Below are 19,742 nucleotides of genomic sequence, written 5' to 3' on the forward strand. Positions count from 1 at the left end.
CATTTGAAGACTTTGTATTGGGTACATTTTTCTCCAGTATTAATCCAATCATAATATCAGAGTTTTCTCTTAGCATGTTCAGGCTTGGAGATCAGAGTGGTTTTGTCAATGTCTGCTTTTTCCCTAGTGGAAATGCAGCATTCTTTCCAGGTATCTAGTGGTTTGCCAAGTTTATTTTCTATAGTTCATGCGAGGACTGGTACTAGAGTTGCTTTGAGCCTAGTTTTCATTAAGCACTTTCCATAAAGCATTATGGAGTGCCAGGATACAATGGCCCAAAATCAATCCCATTTCGTAGCGGATCACTGAAATGGGGAAACCTTTTGGCCAAGATAGTGTGGTTTTCCAGAACAAGCCTTTTAAATACACCCAGTCTGGCTGGTTTTCGGGGAGTTTAGAATGAGCACCATATGTTAGCGCAGGTACAACTTTTTATTTAGAAAAGGTTATCAAAGGCAAGCAAGAGAATTTGCCATATTTTCTGTGAGCCAACTTGGCCTGTGAACATAAGGATTCCATTTTGTGTTTCATCTCGATTTTATAAGGTGCATCGGATCTGTTGTTGTTAATATTAATCCGAGGTATTTATACTCACGGATGATCATGAGGTTTTGTGTGCTTATGGACCATGTGTGCCTAGAGGTTTTATTTTTCTCTCTAATGATGTTAGATTTTGCAGTATTGACCATTAGCTTGTTCTCCCCTGCGTAATGTTCCAATGCCTGAAGTTGTCTTTGGAGATCAATAGGCTTCTGGTCAGCCAAAACGAGATCATCGGCCCTAGAGGAGCCACGCTATTGCATGAGGGCCCAGTTTAGGTGGGAAAGCTCCAACGGCATCCAGACGTTTGTGAACGTCTCTGATGTAAAAGTTAAAAAGAGTGGACGCGTGGATGCATCCTTGTTTGAGCCCATGATATGATTTGATGGAGCGCGATAGAAGCCCTTCTTGGTTTAGCTTCACTTGAAACGACGTGTTGGTGTAAAACTGTTGTAGTAGGTTCAAGATGTAAGGTGGACAGCCTGCTTTTGTAAATGTTTGCCATAGAAGGGTGCGTGAAATCAAGTCAAACGCCTGTTTGAAGTCTATGAATGTGAGGTATATGGGTTACTTGGATGTGATTACTTGCTTTTTAGGGCAGATATTATGTGTAAGTTAACGGCCGTGCCTAGCCAAGTTACAAATCCCAATTGGTGAGCATCCAAAATGTCTGCTGCTTTCAGCCAAAAGCTTACATTTCGGAGTAATGGTATTGCATAGATTTTTCCTGAAGAGTCCAAAAGGGAAGAGGTCTATGGTTAGATGGTATACTACGGTCACCCTTTTTGAAAATGGGAATAAGTAGTGATTGTTTCTATGAGGTAGGTATATTGCCTGTCCGTGTAACTGTTTGAAATATTGCATACAAAATCGAGGACCATTGCAGTATGGAGGAAAGGAGACAGGACGTAAGAGTACGAGGATGAACTTTTATGATGGCATTTGACAAACCATCTGGTCCTGGCGCTCTTGAAGAGCTCAGTTTTTTAATTTGCATAAGGATGTCTGTTATGTCAAACCTTAGCAAGTCTGTGTTATTATTATCAGGTGTAACTATATTGGTGGATAGGGAGGATTCTGCAAAAAGGGTGGTAAAGTGATCAACCCAAGCTTGTTCCCCTATGGCATTCAGAAGAAGTGATGATGTCCCAGTGTTGGCTCCATCTTTAAGGAGGTTCCAGATTTGGGCACTAGATTTTGACGTTAAGGCTAGGAGCAGCCTTTCATTTGCTTTTTGGGTCATTAATGATTGGCTTAGGACATTGTTATAAGTGGTGCGGACATTAGCAGCCTTTCTTTTATAGTTTAGGAGAGAGGTGGATTTAATATTTTTCAATTCTCTCCTCATTTTCGCTTTTCTATTCCTGGTGTCCATGTCATATGTATGTATTTGTCGACAAACAGGGCGAGGGCCAGATCGAGGTTTTTCGTGGAAAAGAGAAAGAGTATCAATATACAAAGACTCCAAGGTTGTGGCACATTTTCTGTCCGAAAAGCGGTAGTCATCATGCAATTTGTCTAGTAAGCTATTTAATTTCAGGATGGTCCATTTGATTTGGTTTCTTCCTTCTGCTAGTTGTAAATCAGATTCATAATATTGTCGTGAGGGACGAGTTATTTGAGCTCAGATTATTTCTAGTAATGTTGTGATCACCATCTATTGGGGGAATGATGGTGAATTTCTCAACTTGGTTAATTGCTTGTGTTGACATGGAGACATAATCTAAGATTGAGGCCGATTGGTTTCTCTTCCAAGTCAGACAAGGAGGAGTGTTGCCTTCAATAGTCGCATTGAGTAGGGTAACATTTCTTTCAGCCAACAGTTTCATCCACCTGGTGGCTCTAGGGGTGAGAATAAATCATTCACAGTGATGCATCTTACATTCAAATCACCTACAATTAGTGTGGTGTGGTAATTGGGTTCATTTGCAATAAGGTCCAGCATGAGGATTACATGTCCAAAAAAAGGCATCATCAGACCAGATAGCAGGATTCCAATAGAGATTGAGAATTGCGGTGTGGCACGCCAGTGGACGTATGGGATTTGAAATCTCCAGTTTCAATAGTTGAACGCATGGATGAGGAGAATTCCAGGAGGATAGTTTGCCTCCCGTGTCTAGTTTGAGAGCTGCAAGGAGGCAAGCCATACGTCTACCCTCGGCTTGTTTAATGGCGGGTATCCAACCTTTTCGTAGTTGGGCTATATAGGCTGAGTAGTTATCCAAGTTTCCTGTAAGATAATAAGATCATAAGCGTTCAAAGGATGATTTTCATGGGTTCGCATGAGATGCTTAAAACCTCTGGTGTTTCACACCGCAATTTTCACTGAATGGGTCGAGAAGTTCGTCTGGCGTCAATCGGTTTTTCTATGGTTAGTATCTTTTATGGCCTTTTTGAGCCATGACCATTTTGTTTTCCTTGGGGAGTAATGGGCGTTTTCAAAAAGACTTCACGTTTGAGGTGTCCTCTGGAGCCTTCACAATTTATAAGTAGCTGTTTTGTCTCTTCAAATTTGGATTTGGTCTCTGTCAATTGGTGACGTGAGAAACTGTGTCATAGTATTCATTTGGGATTTTCTTATAGCAAGAGTGAAATCCTGTCGAGATAGTTTTTCTTTTGCCTCCCATATGATTTCCTTTACAATCTGAGATGGAACCGTAAGGGTTGCAGTGTCCATCTTTCGGGTGTTAGAAATGTAAAGGGATTCAATGTCTTGAGACTCTATGAGATTTAGTTTAAGAGCCAATGGGGTTGTTCGATTAGGAAAAGGGTCTCTGGAAGGTCTGTCTCTCATGGTTTGGATGTCTGCTCGTTTTAGACTATTTTCTCTGGCTCTTATATTTTCTTGATGAGGTGGTGCTGGTATTGATTGTTGTTCTACGTGAGTATAATGCAAACGCCCTTTAGATTGTGACGATGGAGAATTACTCATGTGTGGCTGGGTAGTGTTGCATGTTATGTAGTCTGAGATCTTTTTTGCTCTAATGTTAGAAAGGGGTCATTCTCCATACTCCTTTCACAGAGAGGAATTTTCGTTAGGGCTGGGGAGGTGGGGAAATGAGAAGAAGCTTACGTATTTGTATGTTGGGGTAAAGAAGTGATCGAGTAGGTTGAGTAGTACACCAAGTCTTGATCTACTTCAACTTGTGCTATGACCGACTCTGTGGTAATAGGAGAGGGAAAGTTGGTTATGGTTTGTGCATCAGATTTTTAGCTTTTTTGTTCAATTTGTTTTTTTGAGATGTTAAGATCACTTTCATCACAAACGTTAGTTGGTGGGTGTCGAGACGGAGTGGTCAGTGCACAGATGAATATTTTTGATCTCGTATTAGTGGTTTTTATGCCAAGTGACTGATTTTTAGTTTGTTTGCCTATCGCATTGGTAGCCCGCTTGTATTTCTTTTTGTGCTTTTTTGCTGAAACACTTCAAATACAGCTTCCTGCGTTTGTTCAATTTCCACTATAGATTTCTCAGGTGAAGCATCAGGTAAGTATACTGTTAGACAGCTGAGTTGCAACAACTGGAAACTCAGGTGACGCAATATCTACCCAGAGTGTCGTTTTGGATTGCAAGACTGTTAGGGACTGGGCCTCAGTAGCCTTTGCAGGTGGACAAATATTGCAAAGTTCTGAAAGCATTACATTTTGCTGGTTTAATTCAGAGGCTATGTAATCAATTTTTAAGGATACAGTATTCAATAGGAGGGTGTGTGTGTTTTTTCTCTTTTCCAATATTTCATACATTTTAGTTAGGCTGTAAAACCTATTGTTCATAGCCGATAATGTAATTTCGTATGCAGGAATATGTAACGGTTTATTGTGAAGCCGCCCTCAACACAGAGAGTCCCTTCCCTACCCACTAAAGTGGTTATTCATCAAACTGTTTAACAGATTTCTTTTTTAGCCCCATATCAGACACATATCATGCCCCTTGGATCCCTCGCCCCTGAGCCAACAATGAGCCAAGATCCAGGCCGGTGTATAGGAAATATATTGGTATTTATTGAAATTAACAGTAATAGAAATTATCACGAAAATATCGAACATAAAACTTATTCCGTGGTACAACACAAACAACTTCTCTCAGCATAAACAGATCTCAAAAGTGAGTTAAAAAGAACACAATAACAATTGTATACTTTCTACCAATTTCACTTCACGAAGTAATTACACTGATCAATGATATCATTTCGCCCAAACTTTTGGTTTCAAATAAACACGGGGTGATTTATCGCTTTCTTTTTCAAACCCCCCCAACCACTTGGGAAGTCAGACAGAGAAATGTGAATGCTTTGGGGAATTTTGGATTTCAGACCCCCCTTACTGAAAGGCCTGTGTTGGGGAAGCTGGATAAAAAGGTTGGACTGATTTCAGAACAAAGACACCCCTCTTCCTTATGGAAGTCAGGGTTAGCTGGACAACAAGGATTACCCAATTCATTTATAGGCTATAGTTTTCAGCTCACACTGGGAAGCAAGCTTAGTTAATTTGGAATTTGAACAGAATTCACCACGTGGTGTTCTGCCAAATGGGGAATTAAATTAATATTTGTGGTTACATAGGCTAAGGATCTACACAATTCCCCCCCCCCCACCCACTATAAAGGGAAAGGATTCAACCAGACTCCAACAATGTTTTGATTTCCAGGGCTTAGTTCTACTTACATAGCAAGCCTCTGTTTAAGGTTCCGAAAAGCCAACGGCATCTCAGGACACTCTGGAAAGAAAGGGCAGGGGTCTGGTCACTCCACTGTCAAAGATGGCCTCCCGCTCTCCACCACGGGACCCAGTCAGCTTTGAGGTCTTCCTAGAAATAGACAGCTCCACCCAGATGCAATCTCAGCAATTTCCTCTGGTGTCTCCTTACAGGTGCCAGAATGGTAAGTTTCAGCAGCCTTCCTGTTGGTCTGTCTCTTCTCTCTGTCCTCCTGTCTTTCTCCTTTTTCTGTCTCCCCGGGTTTTGTGTGTCCCCTGTCCTAGTGCAGCCCCCCTTATATAGCAGAAATGATATTACTAATTCTACAATCTTGGGAAGTACCCTGCAATAATCCCTGCCACTATGATTGGACAGTTACCCACTATCTACCCTCCCAACCCCACCTCCAAGTCAGGATTGGTTTAGGGGACTAGAGCAACATATGGCAATTGCTATTCGTCATCATCCTTTGTTCTCCTTTCAACTTTTTGGCAAAAACTAGTTATGTATCACAACTTCATAATTTTACTAGCAACTGCCAGATGAAACATATTTTGTTTTAGCTGATAATGGAGAATTAGATAAGCCGACCACCAACTCTGTACGTTGCAGCATGGCCATGTGGCACATTTTGCCATTTCCATAAAACGTACAACAGTTATGAAGATGTACTTTATTAAGCATATCCCCAATTTCATTTTCCACCAACTCTCACATTTTGAACATGTTTGATCAACCAGAAACCTAGTTTAACTGGCCATTACAGTTACCAGAGTTACAGGTAGATGCATTTTTCTTCCCCCAAAATCGCCTAGAAATGACATTCAAAAATTGTACAAAAATGAATTCAATCCACATCAGGGCTGCTGTGAAAAGGGCCTAAGTGATAATAGTCCTTTTAACTTAATTGTGAATGTTCATGTGGGACAAATGGGATTTTCTGCTTTCAGGCCTTTAGTTTGAACTGGGTCCAGAGTTTTATTTATATCAGTCTCCTTTGTGCTGCAAGCTTGCTCTTTGAAGTTGCAGCTCCCAGTCTTCACACTGTTTAGTCATGCTGCAGCCAAGGATGACTTCAGCCAGCAAAGGGTCTGCCTTGGGCTGACATTTTTTTCATGCAGACCAAGTGTTTCTTCAAATGTCACTGGAGTTTTGTGGGTGAAACATAATATACATTACTCTGTCAACCCACACATCATGTTTTGTTTTCCTGACATTGTTCTGTGAGCAGTGATGTTTCTTTCAGTTTCATTTTTTTCAAACCGTTTTTATTTGCACACACATGTGCAGGCCGTTTTTGTTTTCAATGTTTAAAAATCCTGTTTTAAATGTGACAGGGATCTTTGAGTCCTCCTTCTTTTTGTAAATTAAATGCTGCTTGACCATTGGTAATGACAAGTAGGCCCCTTTCCACATGGCTCTTTAACTTTACTTGAAAAACAAAAAACAAAAGCAAGGCCATTTTGTTTGTGTTTAAAATGCCTGTCATTCATGTGAAAGGGACTTATGTTTGGGGCCTGTCAATGCACCCCACAAATAGGTACTTGTTTTATTCCAAACAACAGTCTCAGGGTAAGTTTGACAAATTACATTGCTGATGAAGCTGAAATTGAGGGAGCTCGGGTATACAATTGGGGAGTGAAAGAGGTTCGACATATGCATGTCAGAAGAGGCAAGTTGTGTTTCTAGTATTGTGTGAACCAAGGCTTGATCTTACAGTGCATCTTTATCTAATATTTCTGAGAGTGAAAGGTTTGTTTATCTGGTTGATGCAGGATTCTTGTGGAATCTCCAAGACAGGTTTAGTCACAGCATTTTTGAGTACTTGAGAGTATAAGACAGGTATGCATGAATTATCCATTAAATGAATTGCAGTTTCGGTCATTGCCGGAGGTAACATGTGCTCCATATGCGATTGATTCTTATATATGAGCTTGGGGGCTAGCTTGCCCAATGATTCACCTTGAGTGGGGCAAGCTGATAAATCTGCATCAGATACGTGATGAGGTGACATCACATCGGAAGCCGTGATCAGTGTTCGATGCAGGGAGAGGAGGGCTTGCATGGGGGTTGTTTTCCCCTTTATGGTTGTCTGGTTGGGAAAGGGGAGGTATAGTCTTTGTGAGAGGATCAGAGTGGCTTTCCAATTGCTGCTCTCTGGCACATGGCTCGCAGTCCTTACGATAATCTGTGTTTGAGACTGATTTGTGGTTCTCCTGCTTCCACTGCTGTTGGTAATGCAGGGTGCAAGTCTCCTGATATTTTGTTAGCGTGAGGAGGCATGGCTGTTTTCAAGCTGTAAAGCACCATGCTGATTTTGGCTATATAAAGGAGAGTGGCAGCGGAAAACAGGCGACAGGAGCCAGGAGGGGACGAGCGAGTGCAAGTGCTGTCAGCTGTTCAGCTGAACAGCACTCGCAAGCACTCCCACAATGCGCATGCGCAATGCGTACAAGGCCAGGTATATGTGGGGCTTCTGGGATATATGGACGGAGCTTGAGTTGCCACTAAAAGCCAACAATAGAGTACGTTGTTTAATTAAGGGTCTTCCAAAGGTTACATTTTAAAGCGCTTTATAGTCAATAATTAGCGTACCAAAGGTGGGAGAGTAGCATTCACAGATCAAGCAGATCAGCAGGTTGAAGCGGTCCAAGCGTTCAGGTGGTATCAGCGAGGCAGACGGTCCAGCAGACCAGCATCCGCAAGCACGCCACAATGCGCACGCGGCCGGGTATATGTGGGGCGTCTGGGATATGTGGCCGGAGCTTGAGTTGCCACAAAAGTGGGTGATTAGCAATCACAGATCAAGCAGATCAGCAGGTTGAGGCGGTCCAAGCGTTCAGTAGGTATCAGCGAGGCAGCGAGGCAGATGGTCCAGCAGAAAAGCACTCCCACAATGCGAACTGGGAATTTGCAATTACGTTATTTTGAATATGAATGAGCTGCAAGTTTGAATACCAAACCAAAAGAAAGTAATAATGTGTGAATGCCACACAAGTGGAAAGTGGAGAAAAGCATACCCTGTTACAAAGGAATTGTGAATCATAGAAACTGAAGAAAGCAATTATTGGTAGTGAATTTAAAGAGCTATGAATTGTACAAGTTTAGAAAAAGCAAGCACGGGGAGGCATAAGGAAAAGAAGAGCTATACAAGTAGCAAGTTGAAAATGAGGCAACAGTATCAGAAAGCCTGATACTCTGACAAGTGAATGGCGGTAAAACAAGTATTGAAAAGAACTATGAGAATCCAAGTCCAATAGCACTGAGCTGAAGCAGTGGTGGTGCAACTGTGGAAAAGAAGCCAATCAAGTGTGTCAGTTGTGTGACCTGTAATGGATGGACTGTGTGGTCTGACAACTGCGCCTGGACTGAGCACATCCCACTAAAGAGAAGCCACTTGACTGATCTATACATTTATGGTCGAAAATCCAGAGCAGCTTGCATATGATGAGCTGACAAAGTTGTACTTTGTGCTATTGGTGAAAGAGCCAAAAAGTCTGAAAGCTGGGAAGAATCCCTAGGAATTGTGTTGTTGTGAAAATGGAGGGAGACTTGAAAGCTTGAGGAAGGGAACCCCTTTGTGATTGAAAGTGAACTATTTGGAATCCTAGGGAAGGGAGAGCCCCTTTCCGACCCAGTGCTGGAAGAAGCGCTGAACTTTTGTTTGAACACTTTTTAAGTTGATGCTGACATCCCTACACAGTTTGAAGAAATAGATGTGAGGACAAGTATAGGTTTTGGACACAGACTGATGCTTACTTTGGACTTCCTGATAAAGACTATCATTAGTTTCATTAAGGTAGGGAAATCCCACCTTCGCATAGGGCAAAGTAGCCATTACCCCAAACTCTTTGTGGTTTTTAATTAAAGTGTGTGACCTAAACTTTACTCAGTTATCTGTGTGTACTTCCTGATGCCTTCGCAGTGTACAAAGACATCAAGCCCAGTTTATCTGCCAGGGCTTAGTACGATTGCACCTGCAGCAGTATTGGGGACAATTTATTTCAACTATGATATGGTTTAACATTACATTGGTTTAGAGTGCATCGGCTTCTGCCTTTCAGGGGGAATTGGCGTCCTAATGGCTTTGTTAGGAGTGGTGTCTCCATTCCTTAAGGCCAAGCTCTGGGATGCCCTCCTAAAAGTGGTGGGTGGCGTGGATGATCTTCACAGAATCACAATCATCCTCTACATCGCCTGAGTTCTCTATGGAAGGAGCATCTCACAAGCAAACATGAATGGCGTTGGATTCATTAGAGGGTTCTGGTCCTCGGCTATCTGCACAATATCTCTGATGCAGTAGACACAGTACCTGCAGTAGAATACTTTTGCCCTCCTTCTATGGAAAAATAGGGCTGAAAGGAAGTCAGAAGTGTGAATGAAAATGTACTACCTGCATCTGAACTGGACCATGGATGCCAGATGGACCGGCTCTCTGACTGAATCACTTTCTGCAGGTCACCCCAGGAATGGCAGTTTTAAATGCTCACCCTCTTGCATCTCGGCTAGGGCATCATGAACTGCATGAGGCTACTGTGACAAAAAAGCCAGGGAATAGGATAAACCCAAAACACTGCTTGTAGCAGATTGACATGTCCTGTTACGGGGAAACAAATTAGAACAGGCAACTGAAGACCCCGAAAGTGGTAAAAGTGTGTGTGCTGACAGAGGGTGTCTCCTGTGATTGACTGGAAACAAAGTCTACCATGTGCAGAGGGTATAGGGGAGTTCAGCACCCCTGGAACCTTACTCCTAGATTATTTAGGAGGAAAGGATTTGTCAGGCATCTCTACCACAGGGAGCCTCTTGCCAGGTTCACTTGGGGAGCCAGAGACAAAGGTCCCCCGTTAATAACTGTTACGTAATACAAGGAAAAAGCTTCTGAAATGCAAGGGGAATACAAGGGGCCAGAGTGGACTTTCTGGGAGTCAGTGCCATGGAGGATATAAATAATTAAAGCATAAAGACTTATCTAACTGTTTAGAAGGGGAGTGATTCAAATAGGTTTGTGATCCTGTCAGATTAAAATCTCTACAAAAATGGAAATCTTTCTCCTGGTCTTAATATATTCCCTGATTGCGAAAAGAAAGATCAGTTATAACCTCTACTAAAGTCATGCAACCATTGTATATTTTGGCTCTAATTGTTTCCTTTTACTATTTCAACAGTTTTTTCTTTGGAAAGATAGCAAACATTTTTTTTCCGTATTCCCACAGTTGGATTTTTTTCTTTTGTTAGATTATATTTTATTCACTATTCTCGTCACAAAACCAATAAAAATTAAAAACATATCCTTCACAAAACAGCAGTTTTACAAAATGTGCAATAAAAGGGGCCAATGACTCAATGAGCTGTTTTACTACAAGAGTCGGGCACGGACAGCCAGAGCAATGAGAGGGGTTCATGGTATGAACTGTGTTGATGGTCTGTCTGTGAGAAGTCATAGCACACGAAAATGGGGGAGGGAAAACTGGATGAGCAGAATCTTTTTCACAATCAACATGTAGATTATTAATGGTTTTTGGAGTCTACGAAGAGGGAGGAGGGCAGAGGAATGTATTTCAAAAAAGTAGATGCCGAGTTAAGTTTCACAATTTTATTTGAAATGTCGAGACCAATGTTTGGAGGGGGTACATGAGGTAGAAAAGGGTATTGGTTAGCCGTTAGCTAGTACGACTAAAACTGAAAACGTTTGAGGCATTGTTGGCAGAATAAATTTGATCTAAAACGTGTTTTTAGCTTCCAGTATCGATATCGTATATGCTTTGTGTAAGGATGTAAGAGCGACATTTCTATAAGGTTAAGTTTTACGCCATTTTCACTGTTGTTGTCTAATTGTACCCTTGACACTTCTACTTGAGGGGAGAATAAGGCATTTTGCTTTTGACATGTCTTTACTGATTTAAGTCTTGATGGTGATTTAAAAATCACCTAAATTACAAATAGAAGCAGTGTAATGAGACATCATGACCCCCACCCATGAGTTTGCGGCGTGATCGTCGCACCAGTGTGCCCCGTCGGGTGACCCCGACATGAGTATGGGGGCTGCCCGGTGATCCGGAGCAGCCCCCCCCAACAATGGCGACGAGGAAACGGGCCCTGCGTGCCCCAAAGATGTCCAACAGAGAGGAGAGAGTGTCCGCAAAGGAGGTGCTGCCCCTCCCCCACCGCAAGGATTGCGGGCCCGACTCCAACGGGGCCCGTGAAGGAGCGACGGTTGGAGCAGTTGCCCCCCAACTGTGTGGGGGAGGTGTGATCTGCGACGTCGGCCGCAGGAGAATGCACATTACGGTCGGCATATGCCTGAGGAGGAGCGGCAGCCCTCCCCCGTACGAGGGAGGAACTGCGCCGTCGGCACTGTTGCCAACTTAGCGACTTTTTTGCTATATTTAGCGAGAAAGTACGCCCCCCCCCTAGCGACTTTTTCATTAAAAAGCGGCTAGCGAGAAATCTAGCTACTTTTTTCAATTGGTTTGGAGACTTGCTCATTTATGCAAGTTTCCAAACCAATTGAAAAAAGTGTGGTCATTCGCCCGTTTTCTAACGGGAGTAATGCAAAAACACACTGTGAACGTAAAAGGGAGGTGTTTACTGTTAATCATAGCAATTTTATTGTTCTTAAAGTAGCCAGCCCGCCCCCAGAAATGCTATAGGGGAACTGTATGTTAAGGGGACAGACCTAAACAAAATGGTTAAAAGAGGAGGGGGCCACAGTAAAAGCCATAAATCGTAAGGGGAAAGAGGAGGTAATTATGCAAATTAGGCAGTGATGTCATCTAGCTACTTCTGGTGACTTCTAGGGGAGCCAATAGCTACTTTCTTCAATGAGGAGTTGGCAACACTGGGCGTCGGCCGCGTGCACTGTTGCCCCCCTCTACGATCCGAGGAGGAGGAAGAAAATGTGTGTGCCCCGCCCCCCGCAACAGGGAGAAATGCTTGCGGCATCGGCCGCCCCAAAGGAAATTGTGGCGTCGGCCGCAACGAGATGCACGGTGGCCCCCCATTGCCGCAGCAAGGTGAGCCTGCCCCCACCAACCGAAGTCGGGCCCACCCCCATCGGGAAGTCCGCAGCAGTCCCCAAGTGCCCAGGGCATGCTGCGGCGAAAAATGAAAAAAAAAAAAAAACGATGATGCAGGCCCAAAAAAAAAAACGATGATGCAGGCAAAAGCAACAATGGAGACAAGCTGCCCCTCCTCCCCACCGAGTGGAAGGAGCCACCTGGCGGTTGTGCCCAGACACAGCAGAGCGTCCCAAAAAAGCCCATAACAGATGCAACAAAAACAAAGGAGTGGGCGTGGCTGAAACAAGCCGGGCCCGCGGCAGTGAAAAGTAACAGAGAAAAAAAACTTTGAAAAAAAAAAAAGGAAATCGCTCTGCACCAGAGCTTGTGCAAAGGAGTGGGGGGGTAAATGTATTACGCTGCACGTCAGGGGGAGGCAGCCCCCGGACAACTAACAAAGAGGGGCACACCACGAGTACCCTGCCACACAGCAGGCATCCAGTCCACAGTATTGTTAATGAGGATGTGGGTAATGAGAATGTTAAGGCCTGCAGAACCTCCTTCTTCCGCCATCATGAGGGAGCGAGGCCAAGGTCAAACAGCGAGGGGAATCTGCTGGGGGCTCCATCACGAAGTAGAAAAGGAATAAAGGGTGGCAGCCCCGCAGGAAGGAGAACGGAGTTGCCCTGCCTGCACTGCAATGAAGGGGAGATGAGGGAAGTGAAGCGCCAATATAACTGCACATGGCCCTGTGAACAGCATACACAGGCCAGGGTCTGCACCTTCCACACTGGGAGGGCTGAGTCCATTGCCCTACAACGGGGTAGCGGCTCCATCCGGAGTGCTTGTGCGCCCTCAGTGTCACCTAACTCTCTAAACCAAGCCAGGTGTCGAAACAGCATGGACACCATCACTTGTGTCCCCTTGTCAGCGTCCCCTGGCGTTTCCAGGTGCTATAGTGTTGACCCCGGAGCAGTGCAACCATCTGGCCACCGCTACCACCATGCCAGGAGGTTTGCCCTCCAGACTGTGGACCTGACCGATGTAGCCCCTGGGCATCCCCAGGTGCGGCTTTGCCGGCCCTCTCTTGACTCTGGTGAATGCTGGTGAAGACATGCACCGTTTTCCTGCAACTCCACAAGTGTGAAGGATGGACATCTTCCTCGACATCCCCATGAAGACTGGTGGCCTGCAGACATGGACTTGTTTAAAATGGTCCAGTTGGTGGGTAATGTGATGTTCTGCACGCCCGCACAGGAAGAGTGATTCATGGGGTGCCAGTAGCTCTCATCAGTGCTGTGTAATAGTAAAACCCCTGGTGCCAGTAGTTTTCATTAGTGTTTGGTAATTATAGAACCACTCACCCAGGTTAATAAAGGGTGTGTAAATTAGTAAAGTGGTTCAAGTAGTAGTAGTTGTGGTTATGTTGTGACTTTGGGGTTTTGTTTGTTTTGTTGTTATGGAAAAGGCGGAGTGTTGCATGGCACCCCTGTAAGGGGCCATGGTATCTTCCACTGTGTTGTTGTGTGGTCTCATGGTTACCCATGTGACCAACCTAATAAAAGGTCTGAGCTGCTTCCGGCTCGTCAGTCTGACCATCACTAGGCTCCAGTGTCGTCCTTGGTGCACCATGCTGGTGCCTCACCGTGTGAGCTGGGCCAAGGGACGGGGCCCAGCTCGAGGACGGTGCCCCTGCCGGGCAATGCCGTCCGGACGGTGCCCCTGCCAGGCAACAACGTCCCTGGGTGATCCCACTGACATGTGAACATAGCTAATTTGGCGACCCCGGCCTGGGTACCCCCAGAGCCGGGGCTGCTGTGCGCCGGTGCACCCGGCCACGTGTGGTGCTCCGGTGATCCGGAGCGGGTGGGGTGACCGCCACCCATGAGTTTGTGGCGTGATCGCCGCCCCAGTGTGCCCCGTTGGGTGACCTCGACATGAGTATGGGGGCTGCCCGGTGATCCGGAGCAGCCCCCCCAACAGGAGGGTGAGTATGTGTGTATAGCCTGCTGCCGCTTTAGTTTGTGTTGCTAGCTAGAAACAGGATGGCTGAAAACCTATCTTTAACACTTCTGTTTTACAAGGTCGAAGGGAAACACAAAATGGAGGAGTCAAAGGAAGCTGATCATTGAACAATCACACACATTGTTTAAAGTGAAATGTAGGTGAAGTAGTTTGACTGAAGGTACTTTAAAAGATCTTTAAGCTCTAAATATAGATGGAGATTGTCTTTCTTTCAGCTTAAAATGAACCAATGCCAGGCTCATGACTCGGGACACTCATTTAGCCAGCAGCCCTGGATAAGTCATAACTTCCAGCCAATGTCTGTCCACCTGCTGTATATGGCCCTGCAATTTACTGCCCGTAATGGTTTTCCACCAGCAGGAAATATCAGTCATTTTCTTAGTTCTCTCCCAAGTACCCCTCTCCAGGCACCCATAAGCAGCTGAATAGCAGCATATTGTGCAGTCCAAAAAAAGCTTACGCCAAATAAAGGGCTTACCATTTTCCACATGAGCAAGTCTGTGCATGAGAGGCAGCCAGACGAGGCACTGGGGAGGGGGATCGGCCATCAGTGTGTCCAGGAACATGTTCAGCATTATCTTCTTCTGTGGGAAAAATAAACAAAGCAATCTGGTTATAAAGCAGAGAACATATTGCGGTCATGTGCTAACAACACACACACACACAAAACATGCAAACAGCATTGTACAAGGATGATGTTACTTGCTAGTAATCTGGCACACACTCAGCTGGCACTGCCAAGTCATGTCATATCTCTGTCAGCAACAAGAGGAATGGAACATATCCCAGCTTCAAAAAAATGGGAAAAGAAGCAAACAACAGACATATTACTGAAATGCAAAACAGCAGAACTGCTGTACATTTTCAAAACCACTCCATGGACATGAAGCTTAGTGCTGGAGGTCATGTATTAGGTGTGTAAGCATCTACCCTGGTGTTGCTCCGTGCAGCGCCAGGGGACTGCTTCGCAACCCCGGTGATTTGAACAAACCGCTGACCTTTTCAAAATGAGAAGGATTTGAGCTTGTGCTCGTTTTTGCAGCTTTTTGTCTGCATTTTTTCAATCTCTGCTGACGGCGTGCAAAGGCCTGTCTTTTGTCTCAAAGGTGGCAAAAAGCATGTGTTATTTGATTCCTCCACACCCATCATTTTTTCTGAAATGGTGATACTGAACTATGATTTTTCGTAAAAAGCTCTCTCAGGTTTGCCACTACCAACAGCTCAAAAAGCACACTACACCCAGGAAGGCACAATGTTCTTATGGGAGGCGAATGCATACACTGGATCACGCGCTTGCATAATTCTGCCCCTGGTGGTACCGCACAGAATCTCTTCATGTGCGCAAAGGGCATTGCGGGGTCCGTGTCGCTGCACTTCTGGTACTGCCAGGCCGCTCCAATAGTAACCCCTCGCTTCTGCTTAGAACAGAATAACAGATGGGTAGAGTAATCCAACACTATATGCAATGGGAGGGGTCTGGGACCTCTTCCGTGGGATTCTGAGAGAGGGGCAAGTGATTCACGTGAGAGCTTACATCATTTAATTTTCCAAGAGCCATGTTTGCTGTGCACAGCACCAAGATTACAATGAAACCTCTTTTATATTTTCATCATTGCATCTGCATTATTTATTAATTTTTTAAATATTTTTCATCATTCCCATTATTATTATTTTTTAATCCTTTTCAATTTACATAATTTTGCATATGTACACTTAAAAAGGGGAAACTCCTTTCTTAGCACCTCCTATTATCCAGTGACGGTTTCATCGGAGTTTGTTCGGCAGTGGTATGCTTGAGAAGCAGTACCCGCGTCTAACTGTGATATGAACTTAGCTTCTCCCGCTCTAGGATTCCCTTTTTTATTATTACACGGAGTGCTGATATCACATTCCATACGGCACCCAACGTGTTTCTTTCTCCATGATTTGGGAACTTTTTCAAGGGTGCCTGTGAATGAACACCTGTTGTGATGTGACAAAGTCACACTGATTACCCGTCCTTTAGGAACCGGAGGGGCTCTGAGGCCCGGGGATGCCCACCCACAGTGTGAAGAGCCACCTGGAGGCGGTATACTGGGATTCCCAGAACACATGAAAGTGCCAGGTTGTAGGATATCCAAGTAGCAAGATTCAAGGCTGCACAGCCTCTATTATCCAAGTACGGGTCAAAAAAGGAAAGGGGTGTGTCTGCCCCTTCATCGGACATACTGCAGTACCTATTGGTAAGGCACAACTCATCCACCACCCAACCCCCAGACCCTGTCAGGATGCCTCCCAAAGATTAAATGAAAGCAGCAGTGTCCTAAGGGGTCGGTCCTCTTTTAGATTAGAAGACTTCTGATCTCGCTGTAGCTAAGTTTGGTGACCGCGCTAGAGCGCAAGTTCATAGGTTCTTGTTTCATGCACGCTCACAACCGAGTGAAAACCCATCATGAGACAAACACGACTCAACCTTCCCACAAACACCAGGGACACGCAGACTAACACTACAGAGCAATGCAACAGGCCCTCTACTTCTGCCTGAATTTAATGTGGTGTCTCGCCCTTTTAAGCCCTCTGCTGATAACACAGATCTCGTCAACTATTACCAGCAGGTGGGTAATACGCCGCCACAATTGGGAAGAACACTACTCAATGAAAGTTTGGAAAGAGTGATGAGAGGAGTCAGAAATGTGAGGCAGACAACCTTGTGAAAGATTTTTCAAAATTTGCCATTTTATTAAATTAAAAGGTTGGATAAACGCCTCACTATCCCTACCCTGACAAGGATTTCTCTGCCTAAAATAAACTAATAGAAGCACTCCAACAAAGGATATGTGTCCCTCACACTTACACATGCAGTAACTCAATAATGTAATGCATGGCAGTTCAAAGGAAACACAATTATAACCGTTAAATTCACAATATGACAATAGTATCTCCTTATAATCTGGGTGAATTCTCCTTCCAAAGATACAAGCAGGATTCTGCTGCACAGTTCCAAAAAGAACCAAGAAAATCTTAGTTTGCAACAAAGTTCCAACACAGTTCTTTGTGAATCCAACTTGGCAACAGAAAGTTCCAACACTCCAGTGGTTCAACAAAAAAAAGGTTATTTATCTTCCTCTTGCAATAGTAAGACTCAAGAATATCTCCTTCAAATAAACAAAGAATATTTCCTTAGTTCGTCAGTAGCAACATAAATTGTCTCCGTCAGGATGCTTTGCCACAACTTTCTGAAGATATACAACACTTCTGCTGCAGTTTTAGACAGTTCTTTCTTCAGCAACAAAAGTCTGTCAGAAAAACTTGTTAGCACCACTTCACAGCACTTGATCAACTTCTATCTGGTTTACTTCCATACCAGGTCTACTACTTCAATCACACACAGCTTATACACATGCCAGGCCTAACACTTCAAACATGCGCTGATCAGGTATACTCCCCTGCCCGAACAGTAATTTATACACAACAATTGCCTCTGTGGTTAAGATCAGCTTAAAACAGCTTTGTAGTATTCATTACTTTAGAACATCAGACTTTAAGCAATGCTTCAGGGAAAGCAAGATTCCCATTGGTGCACTTTTGCACTTTCGAAAACCTCTGTAATTTATGCTCCTCTCCTTTTGAATAACCTTTTTCAAAAAGGCAATCCTCCTTACCACTTTTCTATCTCTATCTAGCTAAGAAAAATGTATATAGTGCCACTCGCCCAAAGGCCTCCGGGCGCTTTTTTTTCCCCACTGCATTAACAACCAAACACTGACAAGGATATGGTTTTATTCTCCTTCTTCCTTGGCTTCGGCAATGTGGATTTATACCAGCTTTTGTTATATGCTTCTTCAAATATGGGCAATAAGCTTTACAACCTTTGGCATTTTAATTATCCCCCCCTCCTGTCTTTGGCAATATCTATTGGTTTTAAATTGCCATGATTTTGCTTTATCTTGGCTTGGGTAATGGTTGTCTGCATTATATTCTATATATATAAATATTGCTCCATCTTGTTGCTGGATTCTCAATAAGCTATCATGCTTAAAGACAGAGTCATTTGGCTTTGAAAAATACTGGTTCTGCTGCTCACACTGCTTAATAATGGCCTGCGCCTGAGGAGGCTTTTAAAGTCTCCCAGTCTCCCTCAGGTGTGGGTCATTACCATAAATAAGCCGACCACCTCTGCAGTTTTGTTCCTCTGTAGCCCTCTTCTTCGTTCCAGTTCTTCAGGAATTATGGGATTTGAAGTCCCAATGACAAAGTTCGATTTTTTAACTTGATTGTTCGGTCTCAAACTAATTTCTCATAATATTCTTTAAAGGAATAGAAAGGAACAATCACAAGACTAGATTGTAAAGAGGAATAAAGTTCTTCACTGTACATTTGGGAGTTAGGGGAGCTGCTAGCTTTAGAAGTCTCCAGGGCTTTAGAAGGGGTTTTATTTCTCTCCATATCTAAGGGGTTCTGATTGTTTTCCCCTCATTAAGATGTTCACCTTCTGGAAAAAGAAGATTGTTATGACAAGCCATTACATACTTTGGTATTGAGGAGAGTCTGCCCTAGAGGGAGACAAATAATGCGTCTCACCCCACGGAGTCCTCTCATAACCCTGGGCCCTTTCTCCTCCCAGGTGACCCTTCCGCGGAACACCCCCCCCCCCCCCAAGGTCAGGATTGGAAAGTGTCTGCTTTTCCCTGGCCACCTGGGAGGAGACATCAGGCAGGGGTTTTCGTGAGGCGTCCGTAGGATTCATCACACTGAATAACCGTTAACAGGTGAGAGTCAGGAGAGAAGAGAGAACCACCCATCAGTAACAAGATTAGACAATCAAGGTAATCAGCTGCACTATAAAAACCACATCATGAACAGAGGGCATCACGGATCTATCTGCAGCGTTGGAAGCAGCTGGGGCCTCTATATCAGAAACCAGGAAAGACCACTTGAGCGAGAAGTCTAAGACCTTGCTGCAGTCTAATCTCAGACCATGGCAGTGGCCAGGCTGAGACAAGGGGAGAAAGCTCATGGGCTGTCCCCCCCTCTCACCTTTAAGCTTCTTCTCGTCTGTAGGCTTCACTGGATACTTCTCTGGTGTAGTCAAGGAGTGAATAGGTAAGGGTGATCACACTTAGACATCACTGTGTCCCCTTGAAGAAACAGGAAGGACAAGGGGTCTCCCAAAGAATCATCCTTAAGAAGAGGGAACAAGTCATGCGGGCTCTTTATGACTCTACCGGACTGGAATAACCTTGCAGGTAATTCAGTTTACCGGCACGTTTCCGGACCAGCAGAGTATAGGTTTGCTTGTGAGGTGGCCTGATTTACCTCCAGGCAAGAGCTCGAGGTAACTCAGGCAACCCACCAGCAAATAATTATGAGTTACTCACCGTAGTGACTAACGTACTCGTCCATAGCCCCAAATCCTCCATACTGCATGGGCGTCCCTTCCAAGAGACAGGAGACGGAACCTTTTTCACCAGAAAAAATCTTCTTCCCCTTTAAATTTAGAGG

General features: G+C 44.3%; 1 protein-coding gene across 7 annotated transcripts in view; it reads right to left on the reverse strand.

Moving 5' to 3' along the window:
- The window catches only part of DTNB (dystrobrevin beta), a 1,559,893-nt gene that overhangs the window by 1,044,670 nt on the left and 495,481 nt on the right, over positions 1-19,742 (reverse strand). For all 7 annotated transcript variants that reach the window (XM_069605562.1, XM_069605560.1, XM_069605561.1 and 4 more), the window contains one exon: positions 14,740-14,845. In XM_069605562.1, the coding sequence (XP_069461663.1) occupies positions 14,740-14,845 (106 nt within the window). The remainder of the gene's footprint in view (positions 1-14,739; positions 14,846-19,742) is intronic.

This window comes from Ambystoma mexicanum, chromosome 4p (assembly GCF_040938575.1).
Source record: "Ambystoma mexicanum isolate Mex_15411 chromosome 4p, UKY_AmexF1_1, whole genome shotgun sequence".
NCBI classification, from domain to species: domain Eukaryota; kingdom Metazoa; phylum Chordata; class Amphibia; order Caudata; family Ambystomatidae; genus Ambystoma; species Ambystoma mexicanum.